This window comes from Oncorhynchus keta, chromosome 7 (assembly GCF_023373465.1).
Source record: "Oncorhynchus keta strain PuntledgeMale-10-30-2019 chromosome 7, Oket_V2, whole genome shotgun sequence".
Taxonomy (NCBI): domain Eukaryota; kingdom Metazoa; phylum Chordata; class Actinopteri; order Salmoniformes; family Salmonidae; genus Oncorhynchus; species Oncorhynchus keta.
The window spans coordinates 44476622-44493760 of NC_068427.1; the positions used below are offsets into that span (position 1 = coordinate 44476622).

Here is a 17139-nt window from a genome sequence, read left to right on the forward strand (position 1 = left end):
GAGGCCAAAGTGAAGTGTTTGGGCTACAAAATGCCTGTCTGTTTTTATCCCACAATATCGCTCTCCCTCTTTACAGTCACTCCTTCCTTGTCCTCCTCAAGATCTTTCTGTTAGTCCTCCCTGTAGGTAGTGAACTCACTGACACATTCAGGTTTCACTTCAGCCAGATAACTTCACCGGATTACTCTATAAAACATTAAACAGACAGGAGAGCAACTCACTGAACTATGAAATTAGATACTAACTACACTGTGCGCAAGATAACAAATATGGTGACCACAAGCAAGGCCTATTTTGTTGAATCATGAAGAGACATTCCAGCATTAAGAAAAATAAATGTTTCAACCATGAAACACACAGGCTTCCCACTGAGTTTAGTGGAGGCCCCCTTGGCCCAGACCCAAGAACAGAGAGATAAGGGGGACTACTGGGGTGAAAAGGAAAAGTAGAGGAACAACAGGGCTCCTATAGCTTGTTCCATTAAACAGATTGGGCTGAGGGCTGTAGGCCTAACTTGATATTGATCTTCTCACCATGAAGAGATTCATTGCAGAACATTTTGCCCTTTCATCAGCTACCAAGTCCCATATTGGGAGGTCAAGTCATTATTTAACATCGATAATGTAGCCTACTAATAGTTCAAATGCAACAATCCAGGATGTGATGGCGGACTGAAGATGGCGGTACAGAATGCCTCATGAGACATCTCAATATTCATTATCTCTAAAAACAGACTAAATAGTAGCACTACACCATTTACTCGTGGCAATAATATTCAAGGTGGATAACAACCCCCCAAAATGTATAAGGCTAGAGAAGTTAATTGATAAATATTACGGAAGCAGTAGAGGTCAAAACATGTCTGAGAGGAACCATGGAAAAAAACCAGAACCAAACTCCATATGAAAACTACGAAATTCCTCATCAGACACTGATGATTTATGCTTTTCACCACCTGGTACGGTAAGAGTGGAAACCCACCTGCTAAAGTCAATAAATGATCAACTTGCGTATACTTGAACGTGTCAGTAAAGACTTAAAGGAGAGCCTCGAAATGAGTACTTAAAAACATGTGACAATGGAGAAAAGAAACAAACAAGCTAAAAAAGTTACAGTCAATACTATTGAAACAGATGTTAATGAACTTAAAAAAGGACAACATGTTTCTGAGAAAAGCCTTACCTGGTATACAGACTAGATCCATGCGAGAAAATCTGGTACTTACTGGTATTAAATCAAATGAGGGGGAAGAGTCTGAAAGCGTGGTGAAAGAATTCCTCCTTAAAGCGCTACAGATCTCAGGCCAAACTGTCGACAAAATCACATTTCAACGTGTACACTGCTTCAGACACAGGACAGCGATACGAGCGCCCAATCGTTGCCAAAGTTGCATTCTTCAAAGATAAAATAATGGTTAAAACCCTGGGCAAAATAGTCGCTGGCACGAAAATAGGAATGAATGATCAGTTCCCAAAGGAAATTGCAGAACGGCACAAAGTTTGGACCCACTCTTCAAGGTTAATAGATTTAAAAGGGAAATGTGTAGCTCTTGTAGTTGATCAACTGTACATTGATAACCAACTGTTTCGAGACACCAAGACTATTCCATGGCTATTCTGAATAATGCAAAGTTTCCATAGAGTCGAAATAATGGAACACCGAATATTGTGCATGGTAGGGATGGAATAATGGAACACCGAATACTGTGCATGGTAGGGATGGAATAATGGAACACCGAATACTGTCCATGGTAGGGATGGAATAATGGAACACCGAATACTGTGCATGGTAGGGATGGAATAATGGAACACCGAATACTGTGCATTGTAGGGATGGAATAATGGAACACCGAATACTGTCCATGGTAGGGATGGAATAATGGAACACCGAATACTGTGCATGGTAGGGATGGAATAATGGAACACCGAATACTGTGCATTGTAGGGATGGAATAATGGAACACCGAATACTGTCCATGGTTGGGATGGAATAACGGAACACCGAATACTGTCCATGGTAGGGATGGAATAATGGAACACCGAATACTGTCCATGGTAGGGATGGAATAATGGAACACCGAATACTGTCCATGGTAGGGATGGAATAATGGAACACCGAATACTGTGCATTGTAGGGATGGAATAATGGAACACCGAATACTGTGCATGGTAGGGATGGAATAATGGAACACCGAATACTGTGCATTGTAGGGATGGAATAATGGAACACCGAATACTGTGCATTGTAGGGATGGAATAATGGAACACCGAATACTGTCCATGGTAGGGATGGAATAATGGAACACCGAATACTGTGCATTGTAGGGATGGAATAATGGAACACCGAATACTGTCCATGGTAGGGATGGAATAATGGAACACCGAATACTGTGCATGGTAGGGATGGAATAATGGAACACCGAATACTGTCCATGGTAGGGATGGAATAATGGAACACCGAATACTGTGCATGGTAGGGATGGAATAATGGAACACCGAATACTGTGCATTGTAGGGATGGAATAATGGAACACCGAATACTGTCCATGGTAGGGATGGAATAATGGAACACCGAATACTGTGCATGGTAGGGATGGAATAATGGAACACCGAATACTGTCCATGGTAGGGATGGAATAATGGAACACCGAATACTGTGCATTGTAGGGATGGAATAATGGAACACCGAATACTGTCCATGGTAGGGATGGAATAATGGAACACCGAATACTGTGCATGGTAGGGATGGAATAATGGAACACCGAATACTGTGCATTGTAGGGATGGAATAATGGAACACCGAATACTGTCCATGGTAGGGATGGAATAATGGAACACCGAATACTGTGCATTGTAGGGATGGAATAATGGAACACCGAATACTGTCCATGGTAGGGATTGTAATAAATAAAAAATACAGGAAAACAATAAAATACAGCAATTGATAAAGAAATAAACTACAAATGTGACATGTGGCTCGATTCAGTCTTATGTAGCAAAATTTGAAATTGTGTTTTTTTTTATACATTAGATAAAAGTAGAGACTCCGAGCAAGAAATTGGTAAATCATACACTAGGGTTGAGGAACAATGGTAAAGTAAATCTGCTTTGAAAGTTGATAAACTTGTAACCTCAATTTTGAGAAAATGGCGCTTGAATACATTTAGAAATCTGTGTGATTCAATTATTGCACCCACACAATGAGTGTCTGCTTTGCCATGGGATAAAATAGAAGTCAGTTCTATTTCTGACGCAGATCGCGGTGCAAGTCCTGCCTCTCCCATCTCCTCATTGGTTTATAGAAGCAGGTACCCACGTGCCATCTCCTCATTTGTTATACCCACGTAGGTGACTGAAAGACGATGAGGTCAGTGCCGGTAATGCACCTAATTTATTATAGTTGCCAATCCACAATATAAAGTCAAGAAAAGAAAAAGCCTGGAAGGAAGAGAGATGACTAGAAACTATTTGGTTGACTGTTTTATGTGTGGATTAATTGGCGGAGTAGAGGACCTTGTGCATTTCAGGTAAAATAACAATGTTTATATCCCAGGACAAATTAACTAGCAACAGCAAGCTAGGTAAATAGGACAAATTAGTTAGCTTGCACTTGCTAGCTAGCCATAAATGTTTAATGCTTTTCAACCTGTCCCCAAATTAAAATAATTGGTTCAGAGTTTGTTTTGATATTTTAACCTGCGTGTCGTGATCGCGTTTGGTGTGGGGGGACAAAATACATTTATTCACGATGGCACACGCGCGCAGCTGGTTTTTATTCTGTGTAAGGATTCACATGTGAGGCCATGTACTAAAAAAACTAAGATTTTAAGACTAAAGGCTGGTTTATACTACAGGTGTGTTAGTAAATTTAATTTGTAAATTCAGAGCGTTTCACTCTTGGAGTGTTCAGAGCGCACACTGGATGCTCTGGCTGAGGAGTAGGGTTGATCCGAGTGTTCTGACCTAACAGCAGCAGTCAAGCACCCAAGGTAACTGGCTAATGTTGGCTAGCTTGCCAGCTACTTCCAGACACAAATGAGAGAACAGCTCACTCTGACCATTTTACTCACCCTAGTAGAGCTGGTTAGGCTGCTTTTATGTTATCCATGGCATTTCTGACTGTAGCTGTGCTGTTGGCAATAATTTAATCACGCTTTTTCCCCCAACGTTTACCGACACCGACCATATTCAACGGGTGTTGAGCATTAGTAAATTCATCACGTTATTCTGTGCTCTGGCACACTCAGACGACCGAGAGTGCTCTGAAATCGGAGTAGAGCGAATTTACCAGCTAGGCCTATCTACAGTTGTCGCAGTGACATCATGAACATTCTATTGAAATGGATACTTGCATGTTCAATGTTAGCTAGCTAACATTAGGCTATAACTAGCAATGCAAATGGCTCTGAGATACAAATAATATTACTACACAGATGCTACACGTAACATTAGCTAGCTTGCTAACAGTACACTTTAACTTGAAATGAAAACAACTTTCTGACAAAATTAGAAACGTGTAATATCGGAAAATGTAGCTAGCTAGACTATCTTACCCATATACATGGGATGGACACTTCTCCCTCTCTTTCACGGATGCCATGGTTGCCCTTAGTTTGAAGATGTAATCTGGAGACAGGTGTTTTATACAAGAGCCTTCTATGTGTTCTCTTTTCGACTCCATCTGCATATTTGCAATCAAACACCAGAATCTCCTTAGCTGTCATACTCTAATTACACTAATTTCAAAACTCGGTCCTCCAGAAAGTGGAGAGCAACACTTATACAGTTCTACTACATGATATCTTTTTTTTTTTAAATCCGCGTTAGAAAGGATTACCTACCTACATGGCTACATGGCAGACCAATCCGAACTCATCTCTCAGCATGTCCAGCCCACTTATTTTGTCAACCATTGGTTAGCGGGAAGGTTGTGTCACTTTTTCTGTGGCTAGGCTTGTAATTTAACAATTTTTATTTGTATTTACATATGGCATACAAGTTTGTTATTAATAAGGCACATGAAAGTTCACATGTTCCAGAAGACATTTCTGCAACCCCCAAAAAAACGCATTTTGATAAAAGAAATTAAGTTTACATTCAAAAAGTAGTGACGGGCAACATACGCAGAGTTTCCTGAAACGAATCAAAAATACATTCCCTACCTTGAATGGTATAGTGTTGTCAAATAAATCATATTCGACTTTCTATTCATAGTATTTATAAAAAGCCTGAAATGAGGTAGGAATAAAAACAGCAAACAGAGGACAGAAGAAGTCACAGTATGTGGGTATATTGTCATGGAAAGTGGGGTGTGTGTTTTTGTGTTTGGAAAAGTCTGGAGTTAAGAGAGTGAAAAAAAAGAAAATGGTTGCAAATGCCAGAGAGCCCATGTGTGTCTGTGAGCAGGAGTTGTGACAGAGAGAGCTTTTAATGTTGTGCCGATATGGGATATACATTTAAAAATAGATTATAAATAAAACGTTTATTTATTTGTCTTATCATGATGGAGCGGTCCCCAGGCCTGTACCCTCGTCACCCACCTGAGCGACCCACACACGAAGGAGTAGGCCTACTGCAAGTATATGCATCCAAGACAGAAAGATTAACACTGTCAGAGACCCACTAAAGCAGTACTTACCCCTCAAGAGTCTGAGCCTGCCTGGCAGGGTTGGTACAACAAAGCCAAAGCCCCCTGATGGGTGAGCATAATAAGGAATTTCTCAAAGCTGCTAATGAGAACCTTGATGACCTTGTACCTAGCAGGTGGGGATTCCGGTGGGGTGCCCCCACCCTGGTAGTGTCAGTGCTGGCAACACTAGCTGCAGTAACCCATGGGGAGTGGGTCACACTCGGACAATCAGAGAAGGGGCAAATTGTGTCCCTAGTGGCACAAAATAATCATAAGGTCTGACTGCACAGAGAGGCTTGGGAAAATGGTCACTACAGGGGACCAGTGTGTGTGTGTGTGTGTGAGTGCCATCAGCTAAAACTTGAGATTGATTAATCAAATCTCACCTTTATAGCATGCCTTCTCAAACAACTACAACTGTATATGCATTCGCACATCAAGTCTTCTCTTGAATTGGGCTGTAACATCTGAGCTTGTGGTTGTTTTGAGGGGGAAGGGCAGGGAGTGTGTGTGTGTGTGTGCATCCCACATCTGTTGCTATGGGGTAATGATGTAGGAACAATACAGGATGAATCACAATAATTGTTTGCTGAAATAATATTTGCTTGCCAAATGTAATTTGTCATGCCAATCCTGAATATAGGTAACAATCTTGGTTATAGGTAACAATCCTGGTTATAGGTAACAATCCTGGTTATAGGTCTTTCGAATGAACTGCCAACATTATGATGCATATTATTAGTTAATTGTGGAAATAAAATAAGATATGCAAGATTTTTTTTATATATACACACAGTACCAGTCAAACGTCTGGATACAGCTACTCATTCAAGGGTTTTTCTTAAATTTGTATTCTTACTACTTTCTACATTGCAGAATAATAGTAAAGACATCAAAACTATGAAATAACACATATGTAGTAACCCCCCAAAAAAAAGAGTTGAGGGAAAAAAAAAAATGTATATATATATTAAGATGAGATTCTTCAATGTAGCCACCCTCCGCCTTGATAACAGCGTTGCACACTCTTGGCATTCTCACAACCATCTTCACCTAGAATGTTTTTCCAACAGTCTTGAAGGAGTTCCCACATATGCTGAGCACTTGTTGGTTGCTTTTCCTTCACTCTGCGGTCCAGGCTGGGTTATGAAACTACATCCGGTCTCTTTGTTCTGAGGAGAGAATCACCGAGGACAGGGGAGCATGAACATCTACCATCTACCTCCCGCATGATTTGTTATCTTTGAATAAACCTATTTTCCGCCCCCTGATTTGCTTTGGGGTCTGTGTTATTGAAGAGTAACATCAACTGCAAACACTACTTTGAAGAATCTAAAATATATTTAGATTTGTGTAACACTTTTTTTGGTTACTACATGATTCCAAATGTGTTATTTAATAGTTTTTGATGTCTTCACTATTATTCTACAATGTAGAAAATAGTAAAAATATAAATTAAGAAAAACCACTGATTGAGTAGGTGTGTCCAAACTTGACTGGTAGTGCATATACAATCAAGGTGACTGTGTTGGAAATGCTTTTGGCAGTTAATCTGATTCTGTTCTGTGGGTGACACGGTGTGCTCTTCATAAAGGATGGGTCCCAATCTCTCGAAGGCCCTGGGATCCAGGTGGACAAATGTGGTCTGCCAGTCACTGGGACGACAATCCAACTTGGGATGGGGGGAGGTTTTAGAGGTTGGAATAGTGGAGAACAATTGGTTTACTCAGGTAGTGCAGTGGCAGTGCGAATACCATGGTATAGCTATGGTAATATCATTATAGTACTTTTTATTAAAGTAAGTTTACAAAAAAAACTAATATTATGATAAATACAATTGAAACTTCTATATCATTATAGTAAATGGTGAAATAAATATAGACAGTTATAATTGTAATGGGTTGGCAGATAAGAAAAGACGATCAGAATTTACCTGGCTAAAAGAGAAGGAATATAATGTCTATTGTTTACAGGAAACTCATTCAACTATTTTAGATAAAGTTGTGGAGAAAGGACTGGGGAGTTGAAACATACCTCTCCCACGGGCAAAGAAACTCAAAACAGATGATGATATTAATTAACAATCATTTTGATCCGAATGTGCAAATTGTTCAAAACATTCTGCAAGATGAATAGATTATTTTAAATATGTTACTGGACCATAAACAGATTTGGCTCATTAATCTATACAGTTCAAATAATGATGATCCACACTTATTTGAAAATATATTTAATAATGTATAAAGCCTACAAGCAACACAAGACTATTATTATGGTGGGAGATTATAATACGGTTTTAAATACCCCAATGGACAGTAAAGGAAATCACACTTCAAACTATCACCCTTATGCACTTAAGGAAATCCTGAATATGATGGCTATAATGGAACTAGTGGATATATGGAGTCTTAAAAATCCTGATCTAGTGAGATATACAGTTGAAGTCAGAAGTTTACATACACTTAGGTTGGAGACATTAAAACTTGTTTTTCAACCACTCCACAAATGTATTGTTAAAAAACGATAGTTTTGGCAAGTCTGTTAGGACATCTACTTTGTGCATGAAAAGTCATTTTTCCAACAATTGTTTAAAGACAGATTATTTCACTGTATCACAATTCCAGTTGGTCAGACGTTTAATAACACTAAGTTGACTGTGCCTTTAAACAGCTTGGAACATTCCAGAAAATGATGTCATGGCTTTAGAAGCTTCTGATAGGCTAATTGACACAATTTGAGTCAATTGGAGGTGTACCTGTGGATGTATTTCAAGGCCTACCTTCAAACTCAGTGCATCTTTGCTTGACATCATGGAAAAATCAAAAGAAATCAGCCAAGACCTCAGAAAAAAAAGTCTGGTTCATCATTGGGAGCAATTTCCAAACGCCTGAAGGTACCATGTTCATCTGTACAAACAATAGTATGCAAGCATAAACACCATGGGACCACGTAGCCATCATAACGCTCAGGAAGGAGATGCGTTCTGTCTTCTAGAGATTAACGTACTTTGGTGCGAAAAGTGGAAATCAATCCCAGAACAACAGCAAAGGACCTTGTGAAGATGCTGGAGGAAACAGGTACAAAAGTATCTATATCCACAGTAAAACGAGTCCGATATCGACATAACCTGAAAGGCCACTTAGCAAGGAAGAAGCCACTGTTCCAAAACCGCCATAAAAAAGCCAGACTACAGTTTGCAACTGCACATGGGGAAAAAGATCGTACTTTTCTGATGAAACAAATATACAACTGTTTGGCCATAATGACCATCGTTATGTTTGGAGGAAAAAGGGGGAGACTTGCAAGCCGAAGAACATCATCCCAACCGTGAAGCACGGAGGTGGCAGCATCATGATGTGGGGGTGCTTTGCTGCAGAAGGGACTGGTGCACTTCACAAAATAGATGGTGTCATCATCAGTAAAATTAGGTGGATATATTGAAGCATTGATCATCCTTGAGATGTTTCTACAACGTTATTGGAGTCCACCTGTGGTGAATTCAACTGATGGGACATGATTTGGAAAGGCACACACACCTGTCTATATAAAGGTTCCACAGTTGACAGTGCATGTCAGAGCAAAAACCAAGCCAATGAGGTCGAAGGAATTGTCTGTAGAGCTCTGAGACAGGATTGTGTCAAGGCAGAGATCTGGGGAAGGGTACCAAAACATTTCTGCAGGATTGAAGGTCCCCAAGAACACAGTGGCCTCCATCATTCTTAAATGGAAGAAGTTTGGAACCACCAAGACTGCTAGATCTGGCCGCCCGGCCAAACTGAGAAATCGGGGGAGAAGGACCTTGGTCAGGGATGTGACCAAGAACCTGATGGTCACTCTGACAGAGCTCCAGAGTACCTCTTGAGATGAGAGAACCTTCCAGAAGTACAACCAACTCTGCAGCACTCCACTAATCATGCCTTTATGGTAGAGTGGCCAGACGGAAGCCAATCCCTCAGTAAAAGGCACATTACAGCCCGCTTGGATTTTGCCAAAAGGAACCTAAAGGACTCTCAGACCATGAGAAACAAGATTCTCTGGTCTGATGAAACAAAGATATAACTCTTTGGCCTGACTGCCAAGCGTCACGTCTGGAGGAAACCTGGCACCATCCCTACGGTGAAGCATGGTGGTGGCAGCATCATGCTGTGGTGATGTTTTTCAGCAGCAGGGACTAGCAGACTAGTCAGGATTGAGGGAAAGATGAACAGAGCAAAGTACAGAGAGATCCTTGGCAAAAACCTGCTCCAGAGCACTCAGGACCTCAGACTGGGTAGAAGGTTCACCTTCCAATAGGACAACAACCCTAAGCACACAGCCAAGACAATGCAGGAGGGGCTTTGGGACAAGTCCTTGAGTGGCTCAGCCAGATGCCGGATTTGAACCCGGTCGAACATCTCTGGATAGGCCTAAAAATAGCTGTTCAGTGACACTCCCCATCCAACCTGACAGAGCTTGAGAGAATCTGCAGAAAATAATGGGAGAAACTACCCAAGAATACCCAAGAAGACGAGGCTGTAATCGCTGCCAAAAGGTGCTTCAACAAAGTACTGAGTAAAGGGTCTGAATACTTACGTAAATGTGATATCAGTTTTTTAAATTCTTAATACATTTGCAAACATTTCTAAGGGGGGCTGTGGGGAGGAACAGTAGAGGAACAACAGGGCTCCTTTAGCTTTGCTCCATTAAACAGATTGGGCTGAGGGCTGTAGGTACCTAACTTGACATTGATCTTAACGTCTCACCATCAAAGGATTCATGGCAACAACAACAACTTTTCATCCACTACCAAGCCCCATATTGGGATGTCAAGTCATGATCTAAAATAAATCATGTAGCCAACTAGAAGATAAAATGCAAACATCCCAGGGTTCAATCTCTGAGTGAATGGCATGTACTCTATGAACCCATTACTTAACAGTTCAGTATCTCCCTTCTTTCTGTACAGTTTACAGATGATCAATCATTAACTGTAGGACTATCTCCAACACTTTACTGTACTTAATGTAAGTGCAATTGCTCAGATACAAAAGTACTTTTTCTGAGTTCATGTAATGCAAAGTCGAAAGAGGAATTGTTTACAGACTGCAGGGTAATGTACGAGTTCACTGCCTCATCATTTCACTCCAAACATGGTCTTTCATGACTTAACTTTAGAAAAATAGTTTGGGGAATTGCACTAGTTAGAGCCAAAAACACATTTTGAATAAGCACAAAAGGCTCAATTCTTCTCTCCGAGTGAACATTGTTGAACTTTACAACAGATGGGTGGAAACCCTCAAATTGAGGGATTAAAAAAATTGGGCTCACCAAAAATGAAGAGGGTGAGGCTAGTGCTACACACTGTGGTTACTAAATACAGTCATTGGAATCTTGAATGTGGGCCGAGATGATATTGGCTACTGATATGGGCCAAATAGAATCCCACAACCAGAGATACATTCCATAAGTGACTCGTTTAAGGAAACTACGCACGTCACTACCGCACAGGAGGCATTTGAACATATATGTTTTTTGGGGGAGGGGGGCAGAAATGCCTTCTGGAACATGTGAACTTTGCCAGTTACATTTTGTTAAAGGTCCCCAAAGCACACACATCCCTGGGTCGCTCGTCTTTTCAGTTCGCTGCAGCTAGCAACTGGAACGAGCTGCAACAAACACTCAAAATGGACAGTTTTATCTCAATCTCTTCATTCAAAAACTCAATCATGGACACTCTCACTGACAGTTGTGGTTACTTTACTTGATGGATTGCTGTCTCTACCTTCTTGCTATTGACTGTGCCCAATAATGTTTGTACCATGTTCTGTGCTGATGCCATGTTGTGTTGCTACCATGCTGTGTTGCTACCATGCTGTGTTGTCATGTGTTGCTGCCTTGCTATGTTGCTGTCTTAGGTCTCTCTGTATGTATCATCCCTGCAGGAGGCCTTTTGCCTTTTGGTAGGCCATCATTGTAAATAAGAATTTATTCTTAACTGACTTTATATTATATATTTTAACTGACTTTATTATATTATTATATTAAATTATAATGTGCCTTAATAACAAACTTGTATGCCATATGAAAATACAAATAAAACAAATTAAATGCCAATTTTACTTGGTTTAGCCACGGAAAAGACAGGAATCTTCCCGCTAGCCATGATTGGCTGAAATGAGTGGGCTGGACATGCCAAGAGATGCGTTTGGATTGGTCTGCCATGTAGCATGCTTCTGTCTATAACACTGCGCTGTATGTGTAAGTAATCCTTTGTAATGCTGCTTTTTTGAGAGATATCACAAAGAACTGCAAAAGTGTTTTTTAATGCTCTCCACTTTCTGGAGGACAGAGTTTTGAAATCAGAGGAATGCCCAGTGGAAGCAGTGTATAAAGGGATGGAGAATTCATGCTTTTGTTTGCAAATATGCAGAAGGAGTCGAAAAGAGAATTGCATTATGCAAGTAACCATTTCAAAAGAATGTTTATGATGTCACTGTACTGTTTACACCTTCTGTATCATGTTCATGTGAGAAATAAACTTAGATTTTATTTGATATAGTGTGCGTTTACCAGAGACAGTAATGTGAAGAATAACATGATCGTCACCAAAGTGAAATTAGGATATAACTTTTGGCCAACGAGACAATGCCCTGCTTTTATTTTGTCACACTCATAAACCGTAACTATTTTCTGGAATTAGCTCGCCATTAACTTGGAAATAATGACCTTGTTGTGAGTTTATTTGTGTGTAATAATGAATACAAATTATCTAAAGTTAAAGGCATTGTCAGCTATACAGTATGGTCATTATTGGACCTGGCTAGCTAACTTAACATGCTAGAAACTAACCAAAACATTGTTTAGAAAGATGCTTTTAATTGCCTGGTTTGCTAGATTGACATTTACTAAATTCATTTTTAAACTGATTGGTTTATTGGTGTTAAAAAACACCAGATATGCTATTTTGGACCACCAGACTGCTGATGTCATGCAGCCTATCATTTGAGTGTTTATACTTTTCTACTGTTGTCCAACAATGATCATGATGTCACTGTGACAACTGTATACAGACATAGTCATAGTATTAAATCAGTCTTTAGTCTTGAAATCTTTGGTTGTTCACTACACTACTTTACTCACTCTGTTTATCACATGGCCTCACATGTGAATCTGTAACTTCTTATGGCTGCAGGGGCACTATTGAGTAGCTTGGATGAAAGGTGCCCAGAGTAAACGGCCTGCTCCTCAGTCTCAGTTGCTAAAATATGCATATTATCATTATTATTGGATAGAAAACACTGAAGTTTCTAAAACTGTTTGAATGATGTCTGTGAGTATAACAGAACTCATATGGCAGGCAAAAACCTGAGAAGAAATCCAAACAGGAAGTGAGAAACCTGAGGTTGGTCGATTTTTAACCCAGCCCATATTGAATTCACAGTGGGATATGGATGAAGTTGCACTTCCTAGGGCTTCCACGAGATGTAAACAGTCTTTAGAAACTTGAATGAGGCTTCTACTGTGTTGTGGGCCTGAATAAGAGCTGATTGAGTCAGGTTACTGGCAGAGAGCCATTTCCTGGTCACGCACATTCCACATCGACCTGCGTTCCATTGCTTTTCTACACACAAAGGAATTTTCCGGTTGGAACTTCATTGAAGATTTATGATAAAAACATCCTAAAGATTGATTCCATACTTAGTTTGAAATGTTTCTAAGACCTGTAATATAACTTTTGTAAGTTTTTGTCCGAAGTTACGCACGAGCATTTGGATTTGTATACCTAAGCCCTAACAAAAGTATCTACTTTGACCTAAATAATGGACATTATTGAACAAATCAAGCATTTATTGTGGAACTAGGATTCCTGGGAGTGCATTCTGATGAAGATCATCAAAGGTCAGGGAATATCTATAATGTTATTTCTGGTTTCTGTTGACTTCAACATCGTGCATAATCTGAGCGCCGTCTCATATTATTGCATGGTTTGCTTTTTCCATAAAGTTTTTCGAATCTGACACAGCGGTTGCATTAAGAAGAGGTAGATCTATAATTTCATGTATGTGTATTGTCATCTACATTTATGATGAGCATTTCTGTTGAATTGATGTGGCTATGCAAAATCCCTGGATGTTTTTAGAAGTAGTGAATGTAACGTGCCAATATAAACTCAGATTTTTTTATATAAATATGAACTTTATCAAACAAAACATACATGTATTGTGTAACATGAAGTCCTATGATTGTCATCTGATGAAGATCATCAAAGGTTAGTGATTAATTTTCTCTCTATTTGTGCTTTTTGTGACTCCTCTCTTTGGCTGGAAAAATGGCTGTGTTTTTCTGTGGCTTGGTGGTGACCTAACTTTACAGCGAAAGCACCACAAACGAGTATTTGAAATCGGACACTGTGGTGGGATTAACAACAAGATTACCTTTAAAACGGTATAAAATACATGTATGTTTGAGGAATTTTAATTATGAGATTTCTGTTGTTTTGAATTTGGCGCCCTGCACTTTCACTGGCTGTTGTCATATCGAACCCGTTAACGGGATTGCAGCCCTAAGAAGATATGGGTGGGGCTAAGGCTTAACCTGTTACTCCTACCCCCTACTTTTTCGAACATTCTGTTAAAAATCACGCAACATTTCAGCGCCCTGCTACTCAGGCCAGGAATATAGTATATGCATATGATTAGTATGCGTGGATAGAAAACACTCAGACGTTTATAAAACTGGTTAAATCACGGCTGTGACTATAACAGAATGTGCGTTTCATCGAAAAGTGCAGGAATATCTGATCACTGAAAATGGAAAAAAATATCCATCCGCGACTTCAAGGAATTGTTCAAAGTGAATCGAATTAAATGAGGCCGAGGTTGCAGCGCCTACAGCTTCCACACGTTGTCTAGAGTCTTGTCATTTGATTCGCAATTGATTCTTGGTCTAACCGAATCAAGGGAATCGATTCCCTCCGGTCTCCGACCGGATGTTTTGGTCGAGCTCTCTCCAAGACATTTTTTCGAAACAGACACCTATAGAATTGACATCGCCTCCTGATGAATTTTATCACTTATTAACGTGTACTAATACCTAAAGTTGCATTACAAAAGTATTTAGAAGTGTTTTGTGAAAGTTTATCGTCGACTTTTTGAATTTGAAAAAATGACGTTACGTTATGAAACGCAATTTTTTTCCGTTTATCACACAGTCTTCATAGATCGATATCTAGGCTATATATGGACCGATTTAATCGAAAAAAAGACCCAATAGTGATTATGGGACATCTAGGAGTGCCAACAAAGAAGATGGTCAAAGGTAATGAATGTTTTATATTTTATTTGTGCGGTTTGTGTAGCGACGACTATGCTAATTATTTCGTTTACGTCTCCTGCGGGTCTTTTGGGGTGTTACATGCTATCAGATAATAGCTTCTCATGCTTTCGCCAAAAAGCATTTTAAAAATCTGACTTGTTGCCTGGATTCACAACGAGTGTGGATTTAATTCAATACCCTGCATGTGTATTTTAATGAACGTTTGAGTTTTAACTAATACTATTAGCATTTAGCGTAGTGCATTTGCATTTCCAGAGCTCTAGATGGGACGCCTGCGTGCCAGGTAGGACCAAGAGGTTGTGAACGATGCTGAACGAGTGTAGACAAAGAAGAGCTCTCCAGTAGGTATACCAAAACATTCAAGGGCCATTTTCTCAAAAAGTGGGATTTTTCAGCTTTCAAAGTAGAATTTCTTTCCCGTTGTTCCTCAACTGTAGTCTATGATGTACCATTTTCTACCCCTGAGTCTTTACTTTTATCCAATATAAAAACAACACCATTTCTAATGTTCCTACATAAGACCAAATTGTGTTGTGATAGGATTTCATGCTTGATAACATTTTCTTCTAGTGTACTTCTTATAAATAGCCTATTGTTGGCTCAGCTGTTTCTGTCAAATGTTATATTGAAAAACGAGCACGGAGTTACTGCACTGCACACACCTGTGTGATTGGAGAATTGCACTGAGTTGATGGAGTCCACTTCGAACCCAAGCACCTGTGAGGGGAGACAAGCAAATCATAACAATGCTTGCAAATATTGCATCACTTTTGTGGGTTTATGACGTATCTCTTTCTTCATGAACACACACAATCATGTGAGTACAACAACATAAACCCCATTGCATTGATTCATTATGTCTGCATGGTTTGGTTGAGGCACTATGTATGAGCAGTCTGTGGAATAGATGTGGCACGTCATTCATTATAAGAGCCTTGTGACACACTGTATCCTGTATTTTTCTATTGTTGTTACTGACTGTACGTTTGTTTATACCCAGTGTAACTCTGTGTTGTTTTTGTCGCACTGCTTTGCCTTATCTTGACCAGGTCGCAAATGTAAATGAGAACCTGTTCTCAACTGGCCTCTCTCTACCTGGTTAAATAAAGGTGAAATAAAATAAATAAATAAAATCCTCCGGCAAGTATAGGGTGCACTATTGTTATTCTGAACGACTAACGTTATTCAGAGCTTCTCCAATCTCTTCTATTCGCTAAATACACTACAGGTTACTTACTGTACACCCATGTAATTGAGCTAATTCTGCTAATCTAACCAGTTTTACGAATCTCTCATAACCCTTGGATACTGTATCTCCTCTTTCTCAGCATGTAGCCAGGCTAGTCGATCAGAGTTGTCGAACGTGTATGTATACACATTGAAGTAACGTAAACATATTAATTTCTTACCTGCAATGGAAATGTTGCCGATTTATTCCCGACGTATCCCCTGACAACATGACTCTGAATAGATAACACACGACACTCCATTTCAAGGATGAAGTTAAAAATGAAGCTACGAGGGCTGTGGAATAAGATGTGTTCCGTGCACGAGCTAACGACGCTCACTCACTAAGCAAACAATCCTGTCGGCAACACGAACGTATGCGAAAACTCCACTGTATTCAACTGGAGGCTACAATAAGGACACGACGATTCAAGAAGACTGACTAGCTGAAATATCGCAGGCAACTATATGGACACCTAAGAAAAGTCACCGGCGCCTTAAAGTGGATAATGATTTAAGTTTCTAGTACAAATAAATGATTCACACAAACTATTCCAATGTAAACTGACATCCAACCTGATTCAATGGCTACATAGGGTCGGAGTCAAACACTTGATAATAGAAAGGCAGGGATACAGAAGTGTTGTCCTTTGAACTAGAAAATCGTTTATATTGCAAGCTGTTGCTACTGCCACTGGCTGTCAGCAGGGGTCAGGCTAACATACACTGCACATTCAGTATTGCTACTTCTCTGATTATAACATAACATGATGTTTATCATCAGCAATTATAGCAGCTAATATTTAAAATGAAAAGAATGATCACAGTGGGTTTAAAAAAAAATTATCAATCAACAATTCACTTGTCAGAATGATATGATTTCTCGTCAGATGTTGTTGTCTGTTTAAGAACACAGCTCACACACATATGTCAGTCTCATAAAGATGAAGACAAGAGGGTCCAATAGTT

At 39.7% G+C, this 17139-nt stretch overlaps 1 protein-coding gene across 3 annotated transcripts in view; it reads right to left on the bottom strand.

Annotated features, from left to right (window-relative positions):
• The window catches only part of LOC118372484 (pyridoxal kinase-like), a 29042-nt gene extending 12217 nt beyond the window's left edge, over nucleotides 1-16825 (bottom strand). For 2 of the 3 annotated variants that reach the window (XM_052522959.1, XM_052522958.1), the window contains exons 1-2: nucleotides 16353-16825; nucleotides 15606-15660 (exon numbers count right to left, since the gene is read on the bottom strand). In XM_052522959.1, the coding sequence (XP_052378919.1) occupies nucleotides 15606-15660; nucleotides 16353-16433 (136 nt within the window). In that variant the 5' untranslated portion in view covers nucleotides 16434-16825. The remainder of the gene's footprint in view (nucleotides 1-15605; nucleotides 15661-16352) is intronic. The other variant, XM_035758398.2, reaches the window with a different exon arrangement.
• Between the last annotated feature and the right edge of the window lie 314 nt (nucleotides 16826-17139).